This window comes from Caretta caretta, chromosome 3 (assembly GCF_965140235.1).
Source record: "Caretta caretta isolate rCarCar2 chromosome 3, rCarCar1.hap1, whole genome shotgun sequence".
Classification (NCBI taxonomy): Eukaryota; Metazoa; Chordata; order Testudines; family Cheloniidae; genus Caretta; species Caretta caretta.
Genome location: NC_134208.1, coordinates 170,044,115 through 170,071,846, shown reverse-complemented (window position 1 = coordinate 170,071,846; position 27,732 = coordinate 170,044,115). Strand labels below are relative to the sequence as shown.

Genomic DNA, 27,732 nt, shown 5'->3' with positions numbered 1-27,732 from the left:
GCCTGGAACAGCAAACTGCAGCTAGTGGGATCTGTGATTGGCTGAACCTATGGATGCTGCAGGTAAACAAACCGTCCCAGCCTGCCAGTGGATTTCCCTGATGGGCCGCGTGCCAAAGGTTGCTGATCCCTGCTCTAGGCAGTGGTTCTCAAACTTTGGGCCAGTCCTCCCACTTTTTCTGGGGAGATACAATTGTTTTACAGAATCTAAGCTTTCATTTAAAAATAGTTCTAGCCCTTCTTGTTGGGAAGGGAACCTGAATGGAAATAGATGTAGAAATTAGTATAACAGAATATATAGTCTTTTCAATAAGGTGAATGAATGTGCTAGAGGCAAAGCTGGTAGCCTACAGTTAAGGTAGCCAGCCACTTTCCATTGTAAGACCCTGTTTTCAGTTCCAACTGGAAAAGGGAGAGCTAGATTAGACGAGAAACCATTTGGGAGGGTGGGGGACCAGGATTGGAAGCAAGCAGGAGAGAGACTGGAGTGCAAGGAGACAGACTGAGATTAAAAGCTTGAGGAGTGGAGAACGGTTGGAGGTACAGACTGGATCAAGCTTGGGGAGAAACAGACAGACCCTAGCTTCTATCAAAATGTATATGCACAAGATTGTTTGTGCAACCTTAATTTGGCTATCTTAATTCTGGCATTTCCTAACTTTTGAGGGTTTGATTTTGTACCCTTCATGTTTTTGCTGTAATTTTTGTGTGTGTGTATTATATATTAAGAGAAAAGAAGTGCCCTACCATATCAGAGGCAACTAAAGGAAATCTTACGAGCAAAATCTTTTTATTTCCATTTCTAAACAGATCGGGTGCAATTTCATTCTAGCAGGAGTATAGAACTAGAAGTAGACCACTGGACTCTCAAACAATTTGACAGCAATCTTATATAGCTTTCAACTAAAGCTAGTTAGGAATTTTCTGGTGAAAAATTCATTTTCCACATAATTGAAATGTTCTTTTGGAAAATCATTCCCAGCTCCACAGCTCCCCCACGCCCCTGCAACCCGTAAGGTGGATCCCCCCCAAAGCTGGGGCTCCAAGAGCTTCAAGGCTCTCTGGCTTAGAGGCAGCCCATCAGTTGAGTTGCCATGGAGCTGGGCCTGCCAGGTAAACTGCCTTGGAGCAAGGGCTTCCAGGATCCTGAAGTCCTCAGCAGCCCAGAGATACCCATTCCCTATACCTGAAAAGGTCAAAACAAAATGTTATTTTGACTTTTTTTTTTATGAACAGTTTCATAATTCCCATTCTGCCAGAAATTTAGGAATTTCAATTGTGTGTTCCGTTTTGGACCTTTAAAAAAAACAACAAAAAAAACCGTCCTGCAGAACAGGAATTCCTGTTTCTGGCCAGCTCTACACTTTTAACATTTAAACATCAAACCTTTTTATACCTTTAAAACAAGTTTTGTAACTTAAGGAAAATAAGTTTGTGCAGAGAAGGGCAGGAACACTCTCCTAAAAAAGAAACAAGAAATCAAACCTAAAAAAACAAAAGTCAATTTAGTAGGGCAGGAATGTTCAGTCAACAGAAAAATTCCTCATGATTCAGAAAGAAGTTCTTTGAGTGACTGCTCATGTGGATTCCAATAGATGTGTGCGCACGCCACATGCACAATCATCGGAAGGTTTTTCCCCAAGTGGTAGCCATCGGGTCAGCTGTGGAATGGCACCTTCATGGCGGTGTATATAGGTTGCAGCTGACCCGCTGCCTGCTCAGTTCCTTCTTACAGCCAGTAACGGTCAATGGAGCAGCTCAGTCTGTTGCATTAGCAAGTGGCTACCTAGTAGTTCCCTTTTCTTACTTGTAAATAGTTTAGCTGAGTTGTAGTCACAGTAATTGTATAGTAGTTTATAGTTAGTTAAGCTTACTTTGGGTGGCTCCCCCTGTAGTTTTTCCCAGGCACCAGGGCATGCCTCGGTCACAGGCGTGTGAGAAGTATGTGAAACCTATGCCCAGAGGCAATCCGCATGCTGCTTGTCTTAAGTGCCTAGGAGAAGGTCATCAGACAAGTGCTCAGTTTGTAGGAGCTTTAGACCCAGGACTAAAAGAGAGCAGGATTATCATTTAAAGCTCCTCCTGATGGAGTCAGCCCTCTAACAGCACCGGAAACAGCACTGGCATCATCGGCGTGGGATGCACCAGCACCGAGGAAGGACTCCTCCCAGGAGCATCAGCACCACTCCCTGGCTCATAAGGCCAGCTGTAGCTGGCAGCACCACTCACAGACCCAATGCCACATAAGAAAAACAAGGCGGACACGGATTGTTCCCCCGTTAAGAAGCTGTGAGGGGATTCCAGCGGGGGGATCCCATCGCAGGGCCTCAAGATCCAGCACCGTTGACTCCGGCCCCGACCAGAGGTCTGCCAAGCCAGTGGACTCCCTGACTTGGGACTGCCGCACCCGACCCAGTCTCTAGGGAACCAGAATGTCAGGAAGACCTGGTCCCATGGGCCTCCTCCTCCCTGGACAAGACGGTGGCAGGCACCACCACTACCATCCTACCGGCGGCGGCCACTAAGGGACACCAAGACCTTCTTAGGAGGGTGGCCCTAAGCCTCCAGGTGGAGGTGGTCACAGAGGAGTCAGACCCAATGGTGGACATCCTTGCCCCGGAGGGTCCATCTAAGGTGGCCTTGCCCCAGATAAAAATGATCCAGAACGCTACTAGGGTGCTCTGGCAGATCCCGGCCTCTATATCACCCACCACTAAAGGGGTAGAGAGATGTTAGATGTGCTGCAGAAAGAGTATGAACACCTTTTCACCCACTCCCCACTGAGGACTCTAGTGGTCGACGCAGCAAATCACAAGGAGCTGCTGGGGCAGCCAGGTCCCGTTCCAAAGTCACTGGACGCTAAGAAGTTGGACCTTTTCGGCCAACTCCAGCTTCAAGTGGCCAACTAGCAAGAGGTACTCAGTCGCTGTGCTTTCGATTCCTGGAGTGCATTAGCAAAGTTTCAGGAGTTGCTGCTGGCTGACTTGTGCAAGGAGTTTAATGAACTTCTAGAGGAGGGCAGGGTGGTCTCAAGAACCTCCCTCCAGGCTGTGTTTCATGCGGCAGACTCGGTGGCTCGGACTATGGCCACTGCCATCACAATGAGATGCAGCGCGTGGCTGCAGGTGTTTGGTATACCACCAGAGGTTCAGAACACGATTCAGGACCTGCCCTTTAACCGTAAGGGGTTGTTTGCCCAAAATATAGACTCTCGCTTGCACAGTCTGAAGGACATGTGGGTGACGCTAAAGTCTTTGGGGATCCACACCCCTGTACCCCAAAGAAAGCCATTTAAGCCTCAGCCCCTGTCCCACTTCTAGTCTGGGCCCCCAAGACGAGACTTATCCAGGAGAGGGGCGGAATAATAGGAGGCGCCCGCCAGTACTCCTCAGGACAAGGCCAGGGTTCTTTGAAACAGCCCTCTGGCCTGAAGCCAAACTTTTGAAGATGCACCCGAGGACGGAGCACCAGTACCGAGCTCAGATCTTTACCCCTCTTTGTGAATTGACTATCCCACTTCTACCGTGCTTGGTCCCAGATCACATCAGATCACTGGGTTCTGAGCACGGTGGACATGGCATATTCTATCCAATTCTGTTCCCTCCCACCCCTCTTCCCTCCTCACGAACAATAACTTCTGCCGGAGGTGCAATCGCTCCTTGCTCTAGGGGCAACAGAGGAGGTTCCTCAGGAGTTCAGGGGTTCTACTCCAGCTATTTCCTCATCACCAAGGCCAAGGGTGGGCCCTTGCCTATCCTGGATCTGGGAGACTGCAACACATTCATAAAGAAAGTGAAGTTTTGCATGCTCTCCCTGGCCTCCATCATTCCTTTCCTGGATCTGGAGGACTGGTACGCTGCCCTCAACTTGAAAGATGTGTACTTTCATATCTCCATTACCCTGGCCCACAGTTTCTTCGCTTCGTGGTCAGAGGCCAGCACTACCAGTTCAGGGTGCTCTCATTTGGGCTCTCGGCAGCTCTCCAGATATTCACGAAGTGTATGGCAGTCGTGGTAGCCTTTCTCCGCAAACGTCAGGTACAAGTTTTCCCGTACCTGGATGACTGGCTCATCAAGGCCAAGTTGCAAGCACAGGCTGCAGAGCAGGTGTGTCTGGCTCAGGCCACCTTCCTTAGGATGGTAGGCCTCATATTGAAAATACCTAAATCCACACTAGCCCCAACACAGAGAACAGAATTCATAGGAGCTCTCTTGGACTCCATGCAAGCCAGGGCGTTTCTGCCTGAGCTGTGCTTCCAAGCACTCAGGGACATTGAGAACCTTCGCCGATTACCCACGGCGACTACCAGAAATTGCATGAAACTGCTGGGGCAGACGGTGGCTTGTACATATGTGGTCTAGTATGCCAGATTGCGCCTTTGGCCTCTCCAGGTGTGGTTGGCGCAGGTGCACAGGCCCAACAGGGACCCACTGGACAGATTAGTTACCCTCCAACCTCGCATTCTCGAGTCTCTCCACTGGTGGCTGCAGTCAAACCCCAACCTCCGCTATCGCTGGTCACGGACGCCTCAGCACTCAGTTGGGGAGCACATCTGGACAATATCAGAACCCAAGGCCTATGGTCCCACCCAGAACTATTGCTGCATATCAATGTAAGGGAGCTGAGGGCGGTTCGTCTGGCATGCCAAGAGTTCAGGGCTCACCTTCAGGATGCATGTGTGTCGGTGCAGAAGGACAACACCACAGCAATGTTCTATATAAAAAAACATGGTGGTGCTTGCTCCTCTCCCATGCCAGGAAGCCGTTGGGCTGTGGGACTTCTGCATTGCTCACTTCGGGAGTGCAAAACGAGCTAGCTGACCGCCTCAGCTGCTTGTTTCACAGTCAAGAATGGTCCCTCAGGGTGGACATCACGCTCTCGACTTTCCAGAGGTGGGGCTTTCCCCACATAGACGTGTTTGCGACACGGAGCAACAGGAAGTGCCAGCGGTTCTTCTTTCTGAACTACAGCCCAAGCTCCATCACTGACACCTTTCATGGATGAGTCACCTGCTATACGCATTCCCATCCTTCCCTCTCATACACAAAGTCCTCCTCAAGGCTTGCTGGGACAGGGATTCCTTGATCCTCATAGCGCCAGCGTGGCCCCGCCACACTGGTTCATCACACTGTTGAACCTCTCAGTGGACAGAGCAGTAACCCTTCCCATGTGCCTGGCCCTCATCACACAAGACCACGGCTGTCTACAACACCCCAGCCTGGAGTCCCTCCACCTCACGGCGTGGAAACTGCATGGCTGAAACCTCTTAAGCTTCAGTGTTCAGACCCAGTGAAGGATGTCCTGCTGGGAAGTAGGAAACCCTCCACTCGTGCCACATACCTGACAAAGTGGAAGCGGTTTTCCATCTGGTCTCTGCAGATAGGCAGCCCTCCACAGCAAGCATCAATTCCCCTTGTTTTGGACTACCTACTGTACCCAAAGCAGCAGGGGTTGCAAATATCATCTATCAAAGTACACCTGGCTGCCATTTCAGCATTCCACCCAGGGGCAGCAGGAAGGTCAATGTTTGGAAATCCCATGGTGGGCTTGGTTTCTCAAGGGCTTGGACAGGCTTTATCCCCAGGTGTGACAACCCAATCCCCAGTGGAACCTCAACCCGGTCCTGTCCATGCTCATGAGACCCCACCCTTTCGAGCCCACGGCAACCTGCTCTCTGTCCTACCTTTCCTGGGAAGTGGCTTTTCTGGTGGCCATAACCTCAGCCAGAAGGGTATCCAAGCTCACAGCACTGACTTCCAGGCCTCCCCCATACAGTCTTTTATAAAGACAAGGTGCAGCTACGCCTTCACCCTGCGTTTCTACCAAAGGTAGTATCCCAGTTTCATGTGAACCACCACATATTTTTACCTGTGTTCTTCCCTAAGCCACATGCCAGTAACAGAGAGCGAATGCTCCATTCCCTGGACATCAGGCATGCCCTAGCCTTCTACATTGAGCGCACAAAGCCATTTCGTAAGTCATCACAGCTCTTTATTGCAATTGCAGATCACCTGACAATTTGCAATCCAAAACTGCAGTGTCACAGATGACTAAGACTTCCATCCAAAGAAGTCTAATCTTTTTTTGTCCTTGTTATGGAGGATATACTTAGAGTACTATTGCTTATTCTACTCATTTACTACACCCACCACCAGAGAATTAAGTGAACTAAAACTCTGAGACCTGAGGGGGTGAGAGGGGAGGAGAATGGAACAATAATATTTCCTATCTATCCATTTTCAAATTGGTGGAACAGTAGCAGGTGTTTGCTAAAGAGTCTGCTGGGTCCTGGAGCACCTCATTAATGGATAAGACAACTCCAGTGGGTGTTGCTGATTGCAAAATGTCCAGCAGTTTGTGTTGAGAATCTTTGACCTCTTAGAGTGGTACTCAGAAAGCGTCCGTGACTCTCTTTATAAGGTCCTGGAACTGCTGGAAATTGTTGACTGTGGACAGCAGTGGAGGCATGACCACCTCATCTGGAGACAAAGGGTTTGGGGGTGGCCTCATTATCAGCCCTAACTTCCTGCTCCTCAAATGCCTCATCATTCAGGTGGGTTGGCTGGGGAGAGGACTGTAGAACTCTCACCTCTTGATATGACAGAGCTGGTGGTCTGGCAAATTGCTGCCAACAGGAAGCCCAGGGATCCCAGTAGGGCCATTGGAGGGCCATACGGGAGATGGAGTGGCATCCAAGATTGGTCCCACCACCCTTGTTGTGCACAGGGATCTTCCCTATAAGCATCAAAAAAAGAGAGAGTGAGTTCCTATATAGAAGTCTCTTTCATACTGTTCAATATCCTCCAACAGGAAAGCAACAGCAGAAAAAGAGAATCCTGTTGTACTGGAGAAAGACTCCAATCTTCAGATTATCATCACAGTACTGAGAGGTGCTTGGTAGTCGAAGCAGATGGTACCATTGAAATGGAGCATACCGAAGTAGGTGCTGAAGGTACCTAGCACTTCACTTTGCATGGCACTGAGGGTCTCAACTGGGGAGGACCTCAAGCCAGAGTTCTGCTCAGTGGCAGTGGTCTGGAGAAGTGTTTATTTTTGCCCTCTTTCTCTCTTGTAGACAATACCAGGGTCCTTTTGGAGCCATGTTTTCCCTTACAGGCCCGGCACTTTCCAGTGGTACCAAAGGCGGAGTTTTTCACCGCGATGGTACCAAGCGGAGAGGTTGAGGCTTCTGACACCATGGACTTAGCCAGGGATCAGGGCCTTTTGGGAGCTGCCTCCTTATGATAAGAGTCTGAGCTCCTCTTCCTTGGAGCGTTCTCTGAGGCCTCCATAATCTTCCCCTTCTTAGAGGGTACCTATGCCAAAGCTGAAGGGGTGCTGGATCTCCCCAGAAACAGATGTACATGGCCAGTCTCCTGCCTGATTCTGAAGCAAGCTGAAAGGAATGCTCCATCAGTAGCAGCCTCAATTTCTCTCAATCCTTGCTCTGGATTTGAGGGCCAGGCAGAAGTTGCACTTCTAGGAAATACGTGACTCTCCCAGGCAGCAGACACTCTGGGAATGGCTGTCGCTTACTGGGATAGCCTCCCAACAAGAGAGGCAACATCTGAAGCCTGGAAGAGCTGGGCATGCCCCACTAGGAAAATAAGTCTCCCAGAAAAAAGAGGGACAGAAACAAAACAAATCCTCTCATAACTCAGCTCTACAAATGCTAAGCTGTACAAGAGAATAGCTGAGACAAAATCAGCCAGAAACATTACAGCTCCATCTCAGGCTGAGGTAGCTGAGAAGGAACTGAGTCGGTCACAGATGCAGCCTAGGTGCACTCAGTGCGTGACACAAGGGTCCACAGGATGTATGTGCGAGCCAAGTGGACACTGGTAATGGAAAATCTCTGATCAAGGGCTGGAGATGCACATGTGCACCTGAAGTGGAACACTCACAGGGACACTATTTGAAGAACATTAGTTACTCCTAAAGAGAAGACAAGTATCTTTTAAATTTAATTTCCATACAGTTTAGGTTTAATTCATTAGTCTAATTTAATCCTGAATTGACTTCACTGGAGTTAGAGATAAACTTGGCACATTAATGTAAAATCTATGTCACAGGGTGCTGACCTATCCATTTCATTTAACCAGATGGAAGGTCCAATCTTGCCATTCTATAATTTATAAAAATCTTCACTAAAGCTTTAACTTTCCAGATGGCATTAATCAGAATTAGTGGATGATCTCGGACAAATAAGACATTACAACCTAAATATTAATATTAACATTACAACCTAAATATTAATATTATTATCACTAATTCATTACAATTTTTAAAACTAAACATCCTTTCTGTGATTTTTAGCAATCTTAAAACAGGAAATGGGACTAGAGTTAACAAAAAAAGTAAAACCTAACAGCTGTTTCAGTCAGCTCATTTATGAAAGTAAACTCATTAGTAGGAAATTGGATGATACTTCTTCCCACTTTGGTATTTTTTTCCAACTGATAGGCAACTTTTCATCTAACTTGGTATTTATGTAAGAAATACCATATGCGGCAGATGGAATGATTAGGCAAAAGACTGTGCATTTCAGTCAGCTGTTTCCCCAAAAAATGTTCACTACGCTATTCCCTAATGTAAAACATGCCAAAACTCAGATTAGATGTTTGCTATTTATCTTCCACACAGATGCCTTGCAATGTGACAATGGTAACTTGGCAAATATTTGTACCAGCATTTCTGAACACCTTTTGGACTGATGGAAAGTCTTCAAATCACACTGTAAATTACAGTACCCAGGTGTTGGTAACTGCAGGTTTGAAGGAAAAAATACATATTTTGTATCATTTATATCACTCCTTTCATCACAAACAGCACGATAAAATAGCACCCATGTTATTCCACAATATACATAGAAATTTGAGGCCAAATTCTGCTCTGTTACACCTACGAAATTCCACTGACTGTCATGGAATTCCACAGGCATAGCTGAGAGCATAATTTAGCAGAATATTATGCAACATGAACATAATACATTAAGCAAAAAATAGCCACTAGTTTCTCCATGTGCATTTTCAGTAAGGATTGTTATTGCAAAGTTTCCATACATTACGAAGTCTAATACCTATGCATTATTTTGTAATGTGAGAGTCAATGTTATAATCACCCGTCTCACAGATACCAAGGTTGAAATCCTGGCTGCATGGAAATCAATGGAAGAAATACTACTGACAATAGAGCCAGTATTTCAAAAACAGATGTAAGGATCAATGAGCACTAATGAAAGCCACAGACTTGACAGCTCTGGTGCCTGAAGCTCTCTATCCACAGTACGGTCAATTAAAGGAAAAATTTCCTGTACTTCATCACCAATGTACCTGTATCTCAACCCTCACCTGCCTCTTGCTGCAGGTAGCTCCAGCCAGGCCTTTTCCTCTGGCTGCTATGGAGGACTTCTTTAGTCCCCTCTAGATACCCTGTAGGATCCTCAAAGATCTCCTTGTTTCCCAGCTGCTGTGCCAGGGAACTAAAGAGTCTCTATTTGTGCAGAGCAACTCACACTGACCACCTACCCCTCTGAGTCTCTCCCTCAATTCTACAAGGTCAGGGAACTCACGTTACCAGTGTCAGGAGACAGACTAAATAAGTACGAGTCAGGGAACAGACGTTTCCCTCCCTCCTAACAAATGTACCCCCACCATGACAAACAGGCTTAAGTTATTTGTTGGGGGGTGGGGAGGAGAGCAGTTCTTTAGCAACCAAGTGATTTAAAATTCCTATCAATACAAGTGTTTAAAAATTGAGAACTGCATCTGGAGATTTAAAACTCAGATTTCACCAATCTAATTTGGAAGTAGCAAATAAAGTCACACCAATTTTTGGAAAGATACAGCAAAAGGTTAATTTAGTTTTAAAACACTTTGCTGTTTCTAGTGCACCAGCTGGAGACAGGACTCACAGGGCCAGAATTTTAAATACCTTAACCAGTGAGTCACCATTATTTCATAACTTTTTGAAACTTTCATCATCGTCATGCAGCTCAATTCCATTATCTTTACCAAAACCTAGTAAAGGGTTGTCAGAAGTAGGCTGCCCCGTAACATGGATTCACATAAAATGGCTTTTAGAAAGGATATGTATTTGATTGTTGGTCCGTCAGATGAGCAGTTAAATGAAAATAATTAATACTAGTGTATCAGAGTATTAAGTGATATACAAGTAAGAACTGCACGTGCGTTTACCCCCTCTTTTCCAAACCAATATGTTCTGCCTAGTTCCATTTGTAAGATATATTATGAGGTGACTGATCACTCATCTTTCTGTTGAACATCCAGGCATATATCAGCCTTGATATATTAGTATAGATTACAAATCCTCTATATCAGGGGTCGGCAACCTTTCAGAAGTGGTGTGCCGAGTTTTCATGTATTCACTCTAATTGAAGGTTTCACGTGCCAGTAATACATTTTAAAGTGTTTAGTTAATAAGTCTTTTTTATAAGTCTATAATATATAACTAAACTATTGTTGTATGTAAAGTAATAAGGTTTTTAAAATATTTAAGAAGCTTCATTTAAAATTAAATTAAAATGCAGGCCCCCCCGGACCAGTGGCCAGGACCCGAGCAGTGTGAGTACCACTGAAAATCAGCTTCCATGCCACCTTTGGCACGCATGCCATAGGTTACCTACCCCTGCTCTATACTCCTAAAGCCAACAGAGGACATAAATAGGCATGTAAACAAACCTATTATATGCTCTTTCCACTAATATTGATCTGCTTTCTCCAGAACTAAGAAAGACTACGCTACAGATATCACATGCACAGTAAAAGCCTCAGGGATCATCATACAAGAGTTCTGGTTCTTATAAATAACTTAGTTTATTAAATCAAGTAAAAAAAAATATTCAGTAAGAGGGTTGAAAGCAGATTCCCTAATGAAAATTTTCTCCCTTACATTGTTTTTCAGAGTACAATATTTCTGTGCAGGAAAGGGAGGGGGAAAAAAAAAAAAAAGACAAGGCAGCATTAAGAGAATTTTATTTTTGCTTCCTTAAAAAGACTCTTCTTTTTAACTCTTACTTACACTTACTGACTCTGTGCTCACCTTGCTAGGTGTATTTAAAAGTAATATTCTTTGATAGAATAATAAATTGAAGAATAAAAAAATGCAACTTCTAAAAATCAGAAGAAAATCTATCCAACTAATATCATATAATATTATTTGACAGTATACAATCAACATTTGATATCTGTGTGACAGCTGTCCCTACCATATCAGATTTTGTGTTAGTTTCTTCTTTGAAACTTTTTATTAATTACGCACTAATTACTCTCAAACTTTTAGATATTAGAAAAGCAAGCTCTTGCTAATTTGAAATAATGAAAACTGTGAACAGCATTTTAATAAGTGCTATTAAAAATAAGGTGTTTTTTCCCAAGCCGCTACAAAAAAAAAAAATAAATAAAAAAAAATCTAGCGTCTCACCTTTCTATACAGTAGTTCATAATCCCTGCCCTACAAAAGGGTGACCTCATTACTGAATGAGTTTATCGCAACCAGTGCAGAGAGTTCTTTAGGATACTTATAATTTTGACTAGATGCTCCTTCAAATGGTGATAGTCCATCTGCTGAGAAATTAGAGATAAGAAGCAGAAAGATTAGTTTTGCTGCCAAAAAATCTGCCATGACAAACTTTTCAAAGAAAACTGAATTCTGTAAAATAAAAAGGGGGGGGAGAAGAAGAGAGGAAATGAAAGATAAAATTTACTTTTGCTCAATATCTTCTGCCAAAGTACTCAGTGCACAAATCTCAGAAGATTATGGTAATCCTAGTACACTAAACAGACTTTATTAATTTACATAGCGGCTTTTATAAACAAACAATGTTGTCTTTTTACTTGCTTCTCATTCAAATCTGTGAAACCAATTTGGTTTGTCTGATATTTTCTGTTAATAAATCCCAGGGATTGGCAACCTTTGGCACGTGGCCATCAGGGTAAGCCACTGGCGGGCCGGGCTGTTTACCTGCTGCGTCTGCAGGTTCGGCCAATCGCAGCTCCCACTAGCCACGGTTTGCCGTCCCAGGCCAATGGGGGCTGAGGGAAGCGGCAGCGGGCCGAGGGATGTGCTGGCCAACCTTCCCACAGCCCCCATTCGTCTGGGACAGCGAACCGCGGCCAGCGAGAGCTGCGATTGGCCGAACCTGTGGACGCAGCAGGTAAACAAACCGGCCTGGCCCGCCAGGGGCTTACCCTGACAGGCCATGTGCCAAAGGTTGCCGATCCCTGATGTATCACAGCCTCATATTCATGCAATATATCTGGGGTTGAAAAATTAACCTCAGAAGTCCTTACCATAACACTTTAAAAGAAGAAAATGGACATACAATAGACCAAATCCTCCTTGCTGTTTGAAAACCACTTTACAATTTTTTTTTTTTGAAAAATCCCTTCTCTCAATTTAGTTTTATTTTACTGTTATACTGAAACTTTATCTGAAAAGACCCCTTGGGGTTTTTTATTTTGTTTTTCTCCAGTTGGTGCACTAGAAACAGGACACATAGCAAGAACATGCAGTTCTGTAAGTCATCAATTAAGCTAACTTTTTAGCATGCATGCTCTACTGTTTATTTTTATATAAATTTGGTGTTAACTACAACTTCAGGACAGGTTTCAGAGTAGCAGCCGTGTTAGTCTGTATTCGCAAAAAGAAAAGGAGTACTTGTGGCACCTTAGAGACTAACCAATTTATTTGAGCATAAGCTTTTGTGAAAGCTTATGCTCAAATAAATTGGTTAGTCTCTAAGGTGCCACAAGTACTCCTTTTCTTTTTACTTCAGAACAGTATATCTCAGGAAGCCTGTGTAAATGCTGAATTTTGGATCACAACAAAATGTTTTAAAGTTTATTGTTTTAAACAAGAAAAATGTAGATGACAAGAAAACTTTCTCACTGAATATCAGTTTTAAAATAAGAGACACTACCTATTTATACACACACTTACAAGTGGAAGTCATCACTGGTTTCTATTCTGTATTCTAATGTACAGTATTCATACTTCTTTCCTAAAAAGTTTTGTAGTTCTGTGCAGAAAACTTAAGTGCTTCTATAATATTCTTGTACTAACTGTACCTTACAGTAATTACAGTATATGAAATTAAGGGTCATAATGAACATACCAGTCTTTTGCTCCTTGAACTCAACAGAACTTCCAGCTTGAATTTCAGCTCTGCTGTTCAGTCTCCCCATAGCAAAAATTCCAAGAGTTCAAAATACAGGTCTCAATAGCAAAAAAAAGTGAAGCAGTTTCTAAATTTAGAAATTACTACTAGAACAAACGAAGGACATTATAGTAACTGACTCCAGAACTATTATTTGACATATGCTGTAACACAGGATAAAGAACAGAAGCTTTAATACTAAAGTTCTCACCACTTTTTCTCTTGACTAAACTAGTTACTAAACACATGTGCATTTGTCAGAAAAATTTGCATAAATAATTTTTTATACTGTAAAGGACAGAGAAATTATGGGTGATAAAAAGAAGTTTTTAAAATGGTCTCACCTGAGATAAGGCTTGTCGTATGCTCTCTGAAAGGCCTGTATACCATCTCCAATTGGCCTCAAAGGGTGACTATCTTACCCTTTAGAAGATAATAATAGCATAATTCTTTCACCATACTACAAACAGAATTAGATTTAAAACCTGTAAATCAAGTCATTTACAGTAAGGTAGAGGTTAACACTATGTTTTATAAAATATGTATATAAAATAAAATAAAACAAAACATGCACAAAAAGCTTTACTTAATAGTAAAGATCCTGGCCAAAATGACTAATATTTAATAAACGCATGCCCCAATATGCAATATTAAATATAGGATAAATATTCTGATTTCTTCAAGAATAAAATGTGAAAGGTAAATATTAGCTTTCAGGAAAAATTAAGTACAGAATTTCAATCAGAATTGCTATAAACCAGCTATAAATTTACTACCAGTGAAATATTGTACTTTAAGAATTTTGATAATGATTTACTGGAAGCCAGGTGTAAAGTGGGAAATACCCACTTATTTTTGCACTATCATACCTTAATTTATTGCTTTCTTCATATATTATATTTTGCTTGCAGTCTTTGGACCCAGTGAAGGGACTGCTTAAGTTAAAAAGCCCCAACTGCACCAAACTGCTAAAAAAATTTTAATTCAGCCCTCACCACAAAAGAACACAGCACATTTTAAGGATTAAAATAATTTACAGATTGTGATCATCCTTGAAGTTAAACAGCACTGTTTCAAAATATTACAATTACATCTATCATTTCAACAGCAACAAGCAACACAAAGTTACAGGTTTCACTATTTTGAAATTATTTTTTTCACATTAACGAAATGAAATTAACTGTTAGGGTGATTATACAGTGATCCATATGTTTCACAGCACGTACAATTATGATTTTTAACAATACTGTGTGTTAGCATAGTTTGAAGTAACTGACAATTTAACTTGATTTTATGCTGTAGGTAATGCACATGCATACACCAGTTGTACTACACAATTGGTCAAGTGTTCAGTTACACACTTTGTTTAGAAATTACAATTACTTACACAACTGGACATTTAAACAATGAGGTCAAGCTGTGTACAAAGAACAATTATCATAAAATTAAACACAGTCCACAGTTGTTTTTTAAGTTCATTCATGAACTACTGACGCTCTTCAAAATTAACATTCACAGATTTCTGTTTAACCATTACATTTAGTGTATCAGATAACTAGCGCCCTGCATGGATACAAAAAGGTATATCCACATCCCAGCCGCAAAAATAGTCTGTGGATATCTGCGGATTTGCAGGGCTCTAAACAGCTTTACAGCTAAGTGCACAGCAGTGACACAGGGCTGTGTCAAGCCCCAATCCTCAACCACCCCACCACCCCCTACTTCTCCCCAGAGACTTCCTGCCCTGCCACCTGCTCCACCCCGCCGTACCTCTTTCTCCTGGCACGGAGGCTACAATTCTGGGCCCTTCTATGCAGCACCGCCCTCCCCGTGGGGGGCTCAGACAGCTCTACACAGTTGCAGAGGCTCTAATGCACATAGCTATTGCCGCCTGCTCATTTAAAGAACAACCACACCTTCAAAATGGTGCTTGGCTTACTCCCTTCTAGGAGTTGTCTTTACCTCCTCCATCTGAGCAAGCTGGAGACTACAACTCCCAGAATGCCCAGCTCGCTGCTGCGTGATTTAGAGAGCAGAGCTGGAGCCTGCAGGCTGGATGACAGCCTCTCCATTCCAGTGAGTGCGTGCTGCAGACCCCTGGTCTGTAGATATCAATGGATAGAAAGCAGATTCCCACGGATTTGCAGGGCTCTACAGGTAACACTTCAAAATGTAGTACAGTATACTCTTCCCAAATATTAAGCAGTTGGCTGCATTTACTGTTATAAAATTTGAAAGTGATTTCAAACCCTTAAAAAAAGTTCATGTTTATACACACAAAATCATAGCATTAAAACAAATTCATGTTCTACACTAAAACAAGCTGCACACAATTGTCAAAAGCAATCAGAGTTCTGTATATTAAATGAAGACTCAAACTATTGTAACAGATGTGTTTTTCCTTTTACATTTAGTGTGCAGGAGTCAGTGTCCATAAAGCCTAGGCTTAAAAAGGATATGCTTGAAAAAAGTCCAAGGAGTCACAGACTTTTTTTAATATATGGCTTTTGCCAACTGGTGCATGAGGGCTTCTGGAAAATATTAGCTGTCTAAGTTCAATTAATATTCTTTGCCATCTTTAATGTTTTATAGGCAGTTCTTAGTCCAGCCATTTCAAATGGTTTTAAGGTAACAAGAAAGCGCCCTGCTATACAATTTAAAGAATAAGCCTCTTTAATAGTGTCTGCCACCTGGCGGTCCAAGCCATCTCTGGCCCCGTCCAGGTGGCGGAGGGGATGGTACACCAGGTCCATTGGGAAAGCTGTGTAAAAGGATAAAATCATAATTGTTTTTCCCCTCAAGATAACTTCTTTAAAATAACAAAAGAGACAACACTACATTACAATTTGGATTTAAACTTATTTTGTTCTTAGCAATCTCATGCATACTTAAAAGGCTTCCACAGCAGTTAAAATTACTACAACAATGGAATCTGAAATGTTTACATAGGATATGGCCCCTGATTTTAATACTTGCAAGAGACAGCTTTAAAATTACTGCAATTCTAGATTTCAAATAAAATTAATTTTAAAAAGACAAGACAAAGAAACATTCTTACCCTCTTGGTGGAGGGAAACGACCTCTTGGCATCCGCAGCATCCCTCTGGCTCTGGGGTGAGGTGGCCTGCCTCTGAAGCCCATTGGTCCTGGTAGTGATGGTGGAGGAGGAAGTCCATGTCTGCACAGACAAGTCCAATCAAACAATCTCATACTGCATCAAAAAACAAACACTCTGGGATTCTTCCTATGTGAACCAATTTCGCACTTAGAGAAACTGGACTACAGCAGTACACATCCAGCATTTTTAAACAAACACCTTTCTATCAATGTTCTCAAAATTAACCTTGGTGCTGGAAGTGAGAAAGGATCTCTCATCATTCCTCCCATGGGTGAGGGTGGTAGAAAAGGTGGTCTCCCTCTGCCTCCTCTTTGGCCTCGGGTGTCAGGATATGGATACATTCTTCCTATCCCACATCTGGAAAGACACTTGTTTTCAGTACAGATCTGAAAGTTAAGTTGTATTTATTTCATTGTACAGTTATAATGATACAATAATATAAAGTGAAGACTGTAAAAACTGCTCCTGGAACTGTCTTTGTAAGAAGGGATGAATAAATTGTCTAACATTATTCAAAAGATGTATGTCTACTGCCAAGCTTCAAGAAAAAACATGACTACTTACTAATACTATACAGCGTTTACTGAAATTAGAGAAGAATGGAATTCCAAATGAATATAACGAAAATAAAGAGAACTTTTTTTATAGAAATCTTTAAACAATCACCTATTTGCAAGGAGTCTCTCCCCAGCTTCTTACCATCTTTTTCAAGGGAAGTTACATGTAATGTTACCTGTTTTCTATAGAGTGATTCTTTACTGGGCTACTGAAGTTAAGTGTTAATAGTTTTTTAATTTTATTAAAGCAACATATGGTTGAATAGGTTACTGGTTCCAATTCCTGCTTCTCATTTTGGGTTGACATTTCTTAACCCTTTTTGCTTCATGTTTCTATAGGTTTATAGTGGCCAGCAATTTAAAGTGTTCTTTTTTCATAAAAGGGTAATACATATTTCATGCAAGTCAAGTTCACTAGTGCTTACGTACTATGTGCTATAGACAACTGTAAGATAAATTCATTATAGCTCCCCTTTCCTACTTCCAAAAGGTTTTGTGTTAAGCATCACTTTACAACCATGTAGAGAAATGTACATAGCTTGGTTCCATAAGGAAGAATTGTTTAGAGTAAATTTGTCTGTGGAGGTAAATGAGAATTAATGGCTTATGCCCCATATTCTTCATAGTGATATTATTAGGATATGATTATGGCCTAACTATGATGTATTTTATGCGATAGGTCATGTAAGATATCATTGAAAAGGTTATGATTCACTGAATATGATTTCCTATTTGTATGCATGTATCATTTTGGTATCTGAAATTAGGAATATTGTCTATGCATCTATTGCAAATGTGTTTACACCTGGGGAACGCCCACTAGACAGAATGCAATCAGTCTAGATGGCTGGCTGGAAAGGGCCATTAGGGAAAACAATAGGTCTTAGAAGATGCTAATCTCCCACTGGGGAGCCTTCCTGAGGACACTACAAACAGCCTCTGAGTCATGGCTGCTGTCCCCATACAGGGGCATGTAACTAAGTCACCTGGTACTGGACTCCATCTTGGAATAGCAGTGTTTTTCCCCTGACCGGGCATGGGAACCAAGAGGGGAGACAAATGGTTCCCGCCATATGCAAAAGCTATTTAATGCAGGGGAGTGATATCATCATGGTTCTTCACTGACTCCCTACCCAAGAAGGCTGCCGGAAACACCTGAGACACAAAGACTGGACTAGGGGAGAAGGGCTGAACCCAGGCTAGAGGGATTTCTAGCCTGTAAAAGGAATACCTGGAGTTTTAAGCTGAAAGTTCAGCTTGCCCTCAAGAATCTTTGCAAACTGCCAAAAACAACAATTAGGGTAAGAATTTGCTACTCATATCCAATATCTTTAGTATATTAAGCTTAGATTGCGTTGTGTTTACTTGCTAGGTAATCTGCTTTGATCTGTTTGCTATCCCTTATAATCATTTAAAATCTCTCTTTTGTAGTTAATAATCTTGTTTCTGTTTTGTCTAAAACCAGTGTGTGGAAATCATAACAGGGGGAAGAAAGCCTTGTATATCTTCCTCCACATTGAAAGAGGGGGCAAATTTCATGAGCTTATGCTGTACAGTTCCCTGTGCAGCGCAAGACGGTATAATTTTGGGTTTACACTCCAGAAGGGGGCGTGCCTTAGCTGAGCCTTCCCATGCAGAACTAATCTCAGCATCTGTGTGTAGCTGCAGCTGGGTGTGTCCCTACTTGTATGTGTGCTGGAGGGGCCTGCCTGAGGGCCTGTCACAGCAGTACAGTGTAAAGGGAGCCCAGGCTGGTGAGTCAGTGCACAACAGTTCCAGGTGGCACCCCAGGGGGGAAGAGAGAACCCGTCACAGTAGGGTCCCAAGGAAAGACAAAAAAATAAGGAGCCTCCATATTCTGTAAGGCATGCTGGCCTTCCCATCAAGGGTGGGATTGTGGGGTGAGGCCTGAAGGTCAGATCCCACCTGCTGTGCTGCCTTGTTGCATCACTCAACCAAAGGGATGACAGTTCCTGAAAGAGGGCTTTGATTGGGTAATCATGGTCCCTGCAACAGACTCCTGAGTTGGCTGCTCGGGCCCTCGACAGTTAATAAGAGGGTCATGAAGAGAAAATGATGGCCCCTTCCTGCTCTGCCCTCCAGGGCAAAACACTGCAGCAAGATGCTATTGTTGTTCCACAATCCCTCTTTATGGTAAGACTCTTGGCTCTGTTGTTTTTTTCCAAAACTACAATCGCTTTATGCCTGGGTGAGTTTTTCCTTTTGTAGATGTTAGGGATATTTTTTTTTTTCCTTCCCTCTCAACTTCACCACTGGTAATTGAGGGCGCTCTTCCTGGCATCCCTACTTTACAAGTGCTGTTTGGAAGAAGTATGTTGTAGTGAGTGGTTAGTGCAAGAGGGCTGGAGACAAGATCTTTGAGTTTTAATCTCAACTCTTCTTCCACAGATCACCTTTGTGCCTTTGGGCAAGTCATTTAACCTGTGCCTGAATTTTCAAATCTGGGAAATGAATGTAATAATATTTTGACAATAATATTGTCTTTTTTTTTTTTTTTTTTGGTGAGAGCGAGAGCAGGTGCCCCTATCTGTCTAGCTGCAAGACCCCATGGTTTGGGTTTTGTGAGACACTATTCTGCAAAACTGTCTATAGGGGAAATTCCTCCAGCGAGAATAGGGTCTTTTACAACTATCTCCCCACCACAGAGATCAGCAGGTCCCCGCTCCAACTCACTCCTACATCAGACAGAGTTACAGCATCTGAGATGCATTTGTGCTTTTATTTTCACCTTCTACCACACACACACACAAGTTTACACAGTTTGGGTCTCCTTAATGAAGAACTGCTTTTAGGAAATTTGCACATGGACACATAAGAGGGGCAATTAGACTATTTTACTTTTCAAGCTGTGACTGCAATGAAAGAGAAAGAATAATCAGTTTCCATGTCCTTTAATTAAATTCGTATCTCTAAATACAGTAATGAGATAAAAAGAAAAGGAGTACTTGTGGCACCTTAGAGACTAACCAATTTATTTGAGCATGAGCTTTCGTGAGCTACAGCTCACTTCATCAGATGTATACCGTGGAAACAGTTTCCACGGTATACATCTGATGAAGTGAGCTGTAGCTCACGAAAGCTCATGCTCAAATAAATTGGTTAGTCTCTAAGGTGCCACAAGTACTCCTTTTCTTTTTGCGAATACAGACTAACACGGCTGTTCCTCTGAAACCAGTAATGAGATAGGCATGTTAAGTAAGTATATATGACTTATATACACACCTTGTGCTACCAGCCTGCGATAACTGTTAACACATCTGTAGGTATGACAGCCAATACATCCACATTCAAAGTGCCACAAATATTTAAGTGCTGTACAGTTATGGATATGTTATCTACCACAGAAGATCAAAAATAATTCCTAGAGTAGAGTAGGACAAAGGCATTGTTTAATAATAAAAAGCTGTCCTATTTTCCTGATAGAATCTGACTACCAAAACTCTTTTCCCTCTTCAGTAACACTCCCACCCAAAAGACATTAATTTCAAAAGTAAATATGTCTTTGAGAAGTTCACAACTGAAAGCTTCATTTATGAAAATACAGATTAACTTACACGAAGTCACCCTTAACTTCAACAATATATGTCAAGGCTATCCTAACCATTCATAATTGTCTTTGAAAGCATTCCGTTTTATTTGTAAAATTTAGTGTTTACCTTATGTTACAGATTGGTCCACCTACCATAAAATGCCCCTTCTTGAGAAAGTCAACAATGTAATAAAAAATTATTAGTTTGCCAGGTATTACCTCATGGGCCCAATGCCATTAATTGTTTTGCCTCGCATTTTCCCTCTGACATATGAAAGCTGTCCCTCGTTTCCAAAATCTCTGCCACCTCTTCCTCTGCCCCGACCTCTTGGTCCCCTGAATGTAAAGGCAGGAAACAAAAGAAGGCAATTACCTTTGCTCTGATAACTAAATTACATCTCCATTAACAAACTGTTCCATATAAACGGCCCGCTGACACACTGCACAATGCCTATTAGTTTACATTTTTTAAACTTGCATTCTACTTTTTTTTAAACTATGCATTCTTCTTTGATTGTAATCCTGTTGCTGCATGGGCATGATCCAAAGCTGACTAATGTCAATGGAAAAACATGCTTTGGATTAGGCCCTAACTGAGTATATGTTGAACAGCATTTATTACACTTCTACATTTGCTTCAATTTAGAACCGTCATGATGAGAGCTACTGCACATGAATATTCTGGGGAGCATAAGTTACCTACAGACTAAAATTTTCATTTTCTGTCAGTGAAATTCACTCTAGTGGGGGGGGGGGGGGGGGTGTGTCACATAAAGCTCTGCTCTGGGGCAAATTTTGCTTCACATTTATACCATGACCTTTTTCAATTTTGTAATTGAGACACCACCACTTTGTATATAACAATCATGAGAATAAATATTAGCAATTGCTACAAAAATCAAGGAGTTGCAAACAAATTTAAGGGACTGACAAAACATTTCTGAATAAATGTCATACCACAAGAAAAAGGATACCAGCATTTTCTACTCCATGTATTAGTTCTCAAATTTAGGAAAAACTGGAGAACACCAAATGGACTAATTTAGAGTCTACTAGAAGTTAATATAACTTTCAAGATACTAGAAAGAAATTTTAGGGCCAGATTGGAAGTGAGCAGCTACCAGGAAGGCAGCCACAGATGAAAAGGGAAAATAAGACAGAATTTGAAAACATATGGCATATTCAAACATATCCCAGGAAAGCAAAAAGTAAAGTAAGCAGCTAGTGTTATGGTGCACAGAAGTTCTTAATTCAAGTATCTGACCAGAATTCTTAATATAAGAATTTTAGATTAATATAAATTCACTAAACCAAGTACTTTTAGATAAAAATGGTTTCTCAGACTATTCTAAAAAAGTAGTCTAGTCTACAGAAGAATTACACTTTGAGTTTTTGGTGTTTTCATTTGAAACAGAATATGCATCCTGATTGGTTTTTTAGTAAACTGTCAATCTAGTTAAAGTGAAAATACAGCAATATACATCTCAGCAAACCCTACACATGGATCTTTTAGACTTATATGCAAACCCTTATAAAGACACTAATGTCTATGCTAGTTACTTTATTAGATGAATTTAAAAAGCAAGCTTAATCTGGAAATCAACCCATCATGCCTGTAAAAGGTGATATTTCACACAAAAAGGGCCCCCAAAATAGAAGAACTATTACTGGAAAAGGTGCATTTCTTTCGGTACTTTAAATTATTATTTTAATTGTAGACACTCACTTGCTTTTGGTTTCTGTCATGTCACCACTTTCAATAGCAGAGTCAGCCTGATCCACTGGCATCTCTGTATCCTCCCCCATCTTAAAAATAAAGAAGACATTCATCATCCTGGAGGTCCTATTAATAAAGTGGCTGGTATTTCAAAAAGCCTCAGCCTAGCAAAACATGCTGAAAAGGCAACTGCACAGTTAGTGATGGATTACTCCCCTTCAAGAAATTTCTAATTCTATATATTGGTCTGGCGACAATGATTGCTCCCAGTTCTGATTTTCCACATTGTATTGTCCTATTCTGTAGGGCTGTTGATTAATCGCAGTTAACTCACACGATTAACTCAAAAAACTGAATCGCGATTAATCGCAGTTTTAATCACACAAACAATAGAATACCAATTTAAATTTATTAAATATTTTCGATGTTTTTCTACATTTTCATATATATTGTATTCTGTATTGTAACTGAAATCAAAGTGTATATTATTTTTATTACAAATATTTGCACTGTAAAAATTTTTCAATTCACCTCATATGTGTACTGTATTGCAATCTTTGTCCTGAAAGTGCAACTTACAAATGTAGATTTTTTTCCCATTACATAAAAACTGTTACTGCAATCAAAAACAAAACAATGTAAAACTTCAGAGTCTACAAGTCCACTCAGTCCTACTTCTTGTTTAGCCAATTGCTAAAACAAACAAGTTTGTATACATTTACGGGAGATAATGCTGCCCTCTTTTTATTTACAGTGTCACCAGAAAGTGAGAACAGGCATTTGCATGGCACTTTTGTAGCCGACATTGCAAGGTATTTACGTGCCAGATATGCTAAACATTCGTATGCCCCTTTATGCTTCGGCCACCATTCCAGAAGACATGCTTCCATGCTAATGACGCGCGTTAAAAAAATAATGCTTTAATTAAATTTGTGACTGAACTCCTTGGGGAAGAACTGTGTTTTACCCGCATTCTGCCATATATTTCATAGCAGTCTCAGATGATGACCCAGCACATGTTGTTCGTTTAAAAACACTTCCACTGAAATTTGACAAAATGCAAAGAAGATACCAATGTGAGATTTCTAAAGATAGCTACAGCACTCAACCCAAGGTTTAAGAATCTGAAGTGCCTTCCAAAATCTGAGAGGGATGAGGTGTGGCGCATGCTTTCAGAAGTCTTAAAAGAGCAACACTCCAATGTGGAAACTGCAGAACCCAAACCACCAAAATAGAAAATCAACCTTCTTCTACTAGTGGTATCTGACTCAGATGATGAAAATGAACATGCGCTGGTCCGCACTGCTTTGGATTGTTATTGAGCAGAACCCATTATCAGCATGGATGCATGTCTCCTGAAATGGTGGCTGAAGCACGAAGGGACATATGAATCTTTAGCACATCTGGCATGTAAATATCTTGCGAGCCAGCTACAACAGTGCCATGAGAACGCCTGTATTCACTTTCAGGTGACATTGTAAACAAGAAGCTGGCAACATTATCTCCTGCAAATGTAAACAAACTTGTCTGTCTGAGCCATTGGCTGAAGAAGAAGTAGGACTGAGTGGACTTGAGGGCTCTAAAATTTTACACTGTTTTATGTTTGAATGCCTTTTTTTGTACATAATTCTACATTTGTAAATTCAACTTTCATGATGAGATTGCACTAAAGTACTTGCATTAGGTGAATTGAAAAATAGTATTTCTTTTGGATTTTTTTTCAGTGCAAATACTTGTAATAAAAAATAAATATAAAGTGAGCACTGTACACTTTGCATTCTGTACTGTAATTGAAATCAATATATTTGAAAATGTAGAAAACATCAAAAATATTTAAATAAATGATATTCTATTATTGTTTAACAGTGCGATTAATTGAACGATTAATTTTTTTAATCACTTGACAGCCTTACTATTCTGCAATCACTGTGCCTTTAAACCAGTAATTTCCAATTGTATTCTGTTGACCACTGGTGATGCACAGCCAGCAGGCAATTTATACTGTCCTCGCTCCTCTTCCTGGTTTCCAAGTGCTTTTGCAGTTGTCTAGGCTCTTCCTTCTTCATTACAAAGAAGCAAATGGAAGTAACAGGGTACCACCCTTGCTGCCTCTCTTAGGAACCACTTCTCCATAAAGGGAAATGGGAGCCCTCACAGTTGAGAGCTACCTATGGAAATGAAATTTCCAGCCATCAGTAGGAAAGAAATGACCAAGGGAGAGGGGAACAAGACAGACAGGCAGTATATCATGTGGAGCAGGGAAACACGAGCAGGGGGGAAGAAAAGGAATAGAACAGATGGATGAGGGAGAGGAAATGAAGAACAAAATGCAAGAGCGTGATTAACTTTTTTCCAAAGGGAAAAGACCTCTCTTAGAAGACAACTAAAGATACATAAGTTATTTCCTAACATTACTTTTCCTTAAAAGCAATTTGTCACAGGAATGCATGCCTCCAATGAAGTGAGCTGTAGCTCACGAAAGCTTAAGCTCAAATAAATTTGTTAGTCTCAAAAGTGCCACAAGTATTGCTTTTCTTTTTGCTGATACAGACCAACACGGCTGCTACTCTGAAACTTGTCACAGGAATGTTATGCATTTGCTAATGGGAGGGGAAGTGGTCCATGTGATTGGAAGTGAGAGACAATGTGGTCCATGAGGCCCTAATAAAATGTAAAACATATGTGCTATAAAAAAAAGCTGCTTTGGACAGGAATCTAATTGTGTAGAATCCCTCCTTTATTGGACACAAAATACACCAATTGTGTTCAATAAATAATCTTCAGTAGGTATTTAATTTGAAGAAGTCAAAAGTTTGAACCTTGCACTGTCTTGTAAATGGCTGGGTGCCTTAGGGAAGATTTTTAAAAATATAAAGCCTAGCTGTCTAGTGGCACACCTATTTGGAAAGAAATAACATTTTCCCCCAGATATGAAAAGTTTGCACTCAGATGAAGCAGAATGCCAATGACTGCCTAAAAAGGGTGAGGGCACAGGCGAGAACCAGAAAGAAGAGAACACACAAGTGGATGCTACATTGGCTTGTAAAATGAAGTGGGGAAGAAAAAAAAAAAAAACAGGAGATGAAAGACAAAATAGACAGCAAGAAGGAACTGATAACATTTAAGTTAGTGGAGTTTTATTTATACACACAGTTTCATGTCTTTACAGTATGTCTCTGGAAGATGTCCCACACCTAGTGGGACACTGGGGAAGCTGTGCAGACAATGATAGCAGACCGCTGTTGCTGAATGAACTTAGTCACATGGCTGCTTACAGTTGGGCATGTAACCAGGTTACAGAGAAGATTTTTAAATATTTCAAATCCTTTTCTAGATTTTCTGTCCTGAGATTTCAGAGTAGCAGCCGTGTTAGTCTGTATTCGCAAAAAGAAAAGGAGTACTTGTGGCACCTTAGAGACTAACAAATTATTTGAGCATAAGCTTTTGTGAGCTACAGCTCACTTCATCGGATGCATAAATTTGTTAGTCTCTAAGGTGCCACAAGTACTCCTTTTCTTTTTGTCCTGAGATTGACATTCAGGCTCAGACCCGTCAATACATTCTACTGAATCAAAGACCACTATGAAATACATACGTAGGCAACAGTATACACCAGAAATGACTAAAGCATCAAATCTAAAAGAATAGAAACTGGAGTCATCCCAAAACGGCAACAGGAATAACTAATGATTTACCATTTTATTGAGGTATAGTTAGGCCCCTAAAGAGTGTCAATTTAGACTGTACTCAAAATATATTTTAAAATTACAATTTAAGATTGTAAATACAATATAAATTCACTTTGGTTAGTGAGTTTAAAATATATTTATTGTATTTTAGTGGAATAACTACAAATAATATATAACTGAGAAATAGACAGAGGATAGCTTGTGGATAAGGCTATGGGAAAAGATCCAAAAGACCTGGATTCAACTCAGCTCTGCCAGAGACTTCATATGTGACCTAGGGCAAATCATTTTTTCTTTCTATGCTTCAGCTCCCCATTTGTAAAATGAGGTTAATACTTTTTCCCCCATCCATCTACTGTCTTGTGTATTTTTGACTAAAAGTTCTTCAGGGCAGGGACTATCTCTTACTATGTACCTATACAGTGCCTAGCACAATAGCACCTTGATCTCTGTTGCACTTGAAGGTGCTACCCTGTGTTTCATGTAAGCTGTGCGGTTGGGCAGCCACCCAGGAAAGATTCAAGTGCCACGCAATTGATTAGCAGAGCCACGCATATCCAGCCGGCAGCATGCGTTTATTGTAACTTAATCCTCCTTAGATGAAAATACTGCCAACATTTGCTCCCGAGTGAAAGCATTTTAATTTATATGCATTCTATTCACACTTTTAGTTGATTCACCTTAACTTTCTTGCATACCATTTGAGGCAAGCCAAGTGTCTATGCTGCTCTACTACATCATACTTCCCAGCTGTAACAGTACAGAATGAGTGGGGTCACATCAGTTCATTCAACTACTCTCACATTTCTGAGCAAGCATCTTGAGGAAAGAGCAGAACAGATGTGATGCTTCTCAGGGGGAAAGAACCAGGAGAAAGGAGTCAGTGAATGCAGTCTAGTGCCCAAGGCATCAGTGTAGGGCTAACTCCATTCTCTGAATAAACCAAACTAGGAGCACGGCGGGGATAGCATAGTAATCCCACTCAGCAGAAGGATCAGAATAGTAAGCATCTTTGTACTATTTTCTAATAAATCATCTAGTTCACTAAAAAAGCAGCGTTAATACAGGGAACAAGCGACAGGGGTGTATCCACGGGCGCTGTTTGAGGTCCGTAGGGTAGAGATTAAACCTAGGAAAACGGGTTACTATTTAAACCGTCACCCCCTCCCCCGCCAATGAACGACGAGACACATCACATCCCACCTCGACCAGCGACTGCTCAGTGTAAATAGATGGGGGAACGGGACCGAAGAGGCGGCATCCTATACAATCTGTGGCTCCCATTTAAAGAAGCCACTGGGTTTTATACCACCCATCGGACAGCCGGGCCAAGGCTTCCCGGGGGTGTTTTTTTGGCTTACTTACAGGACCCCCGCTCCCCCCACCAGTTTCAGCAGCGCGACAGCCGCGGAGAGCGCCCCAGCGGGAGACGCGGGAATCACGCCGCAGGCTGGGAGCATCCAGCCCGCCTGAGGGGCGGGGATACAGACGCTCAGGCCGGAGCGACTTCGGATCCAAGCAGGGGTCTCTCCCGGCTGCCGCTGTCACAGGGGGCGCCTGGCTTCGGGGCTTGCAACCCTCAGGAGAGCCAGAGGAGGGGATCCCCCCTCAGCGGCTGCCGAGGGGGATCAAAGGGGGTAAGTGAGAAGTGGGGGTGGGAGGGGGGCAGCCCCACTCACCGCTCAGGCCCGGTTGCACCGCCCGCTCCCAGGGAAGGGCCAGTCACAGCGGCCGAGGCCCTGCGCCCTACGCTGCCCGGGCAAGTATCGAGTGTCTCTCGCAGCCCCGCCACACAAAGAGCTTCCCAAAATGGCGCCCGAGTCGGGCGGTGAGGCTGAGGTAGGAGGCTCCGCCCACCCCGTGCCAGGGGCGGGGCTTCCCCCAGCCCGGCCCGCAGCCGGGGGGGACGTCACTGCGTAGAACGT

General features: G+C 42.0%; 1 protein-coding gene across 16 annotated transcripts; it reads right to left on the bottom strand.

Moving 5' to 3' along the window:
* Window positions 1-6,107: 6,107 nt before the first annotated feature.
* Window positions 6,108-27,732, bottom strand: LOC125633589 (uncharacterized). 16 transcript variants are annotated; one of them, XM_075127121.1, is made up of 10 exons: window positions 27,487-27,732; window positions 22,128-22,207; window positions 20,621-20,737; window positions 16,520-16,651; window positions 16,235-16,354; window positions 14,564-14,593; window positions 13,521-13,599; window positions 13,135-13,340; window positions 11,442-11,584; window positions 6,108-6,734 (listed from the first exon to the last, which is right to left on the bottom strand). In XM_075127121.1, exons 2-7 carry the CDS (start codon window positions 22,205-22,207, stop codon window positions 13,590-13,592), a joined length of 489 nt encoding a protein of 162 aa, XP_074983222.1. In that variant the 5' UTR covers window positions 27,487-27,732; the 3' UTR covers window positions 6,108-6,734; window positions 11,442-11,584; window positions 13,135-13,340; window positions 13,521-13,589. The 16 variants fall into 16 exon arrangements, with proteins under 16 accessions (XP_074983222.1, XP_074983223.1, XP_074983224.1 ...); XM_075127122.1 differs by having other exon boundaries at window positions 13,135-13,235; XM_075127123.1 differs by having other exon boundaries at window positions 13,135-13,196.

Bases quoted from the DNA above. Each gene is read 5' to 3' on its own strand.
- LOC125633589 (XM_075127113.1), bottom strand. From the start codon at position 22,207: ATGGGGGAGGATACAGAGATGCCAGTGGATCAGGCTGACTCTGCTATT. The intron at 16,652-20,620 runs GTAATACCTGGC...GTGTCTTTCCAG, and splicing joins AATGGCATTGGGCCCATGAG to ATGTGGGATAGGAAGAATGT. The intron at 16,355-16,519 runs GTTAATTTTGAG...TTGTCTGTGCAG, and splicing joins TTCTCACTTCCAGCACCAAG to ACATGGACTTCCTCCTCCAC.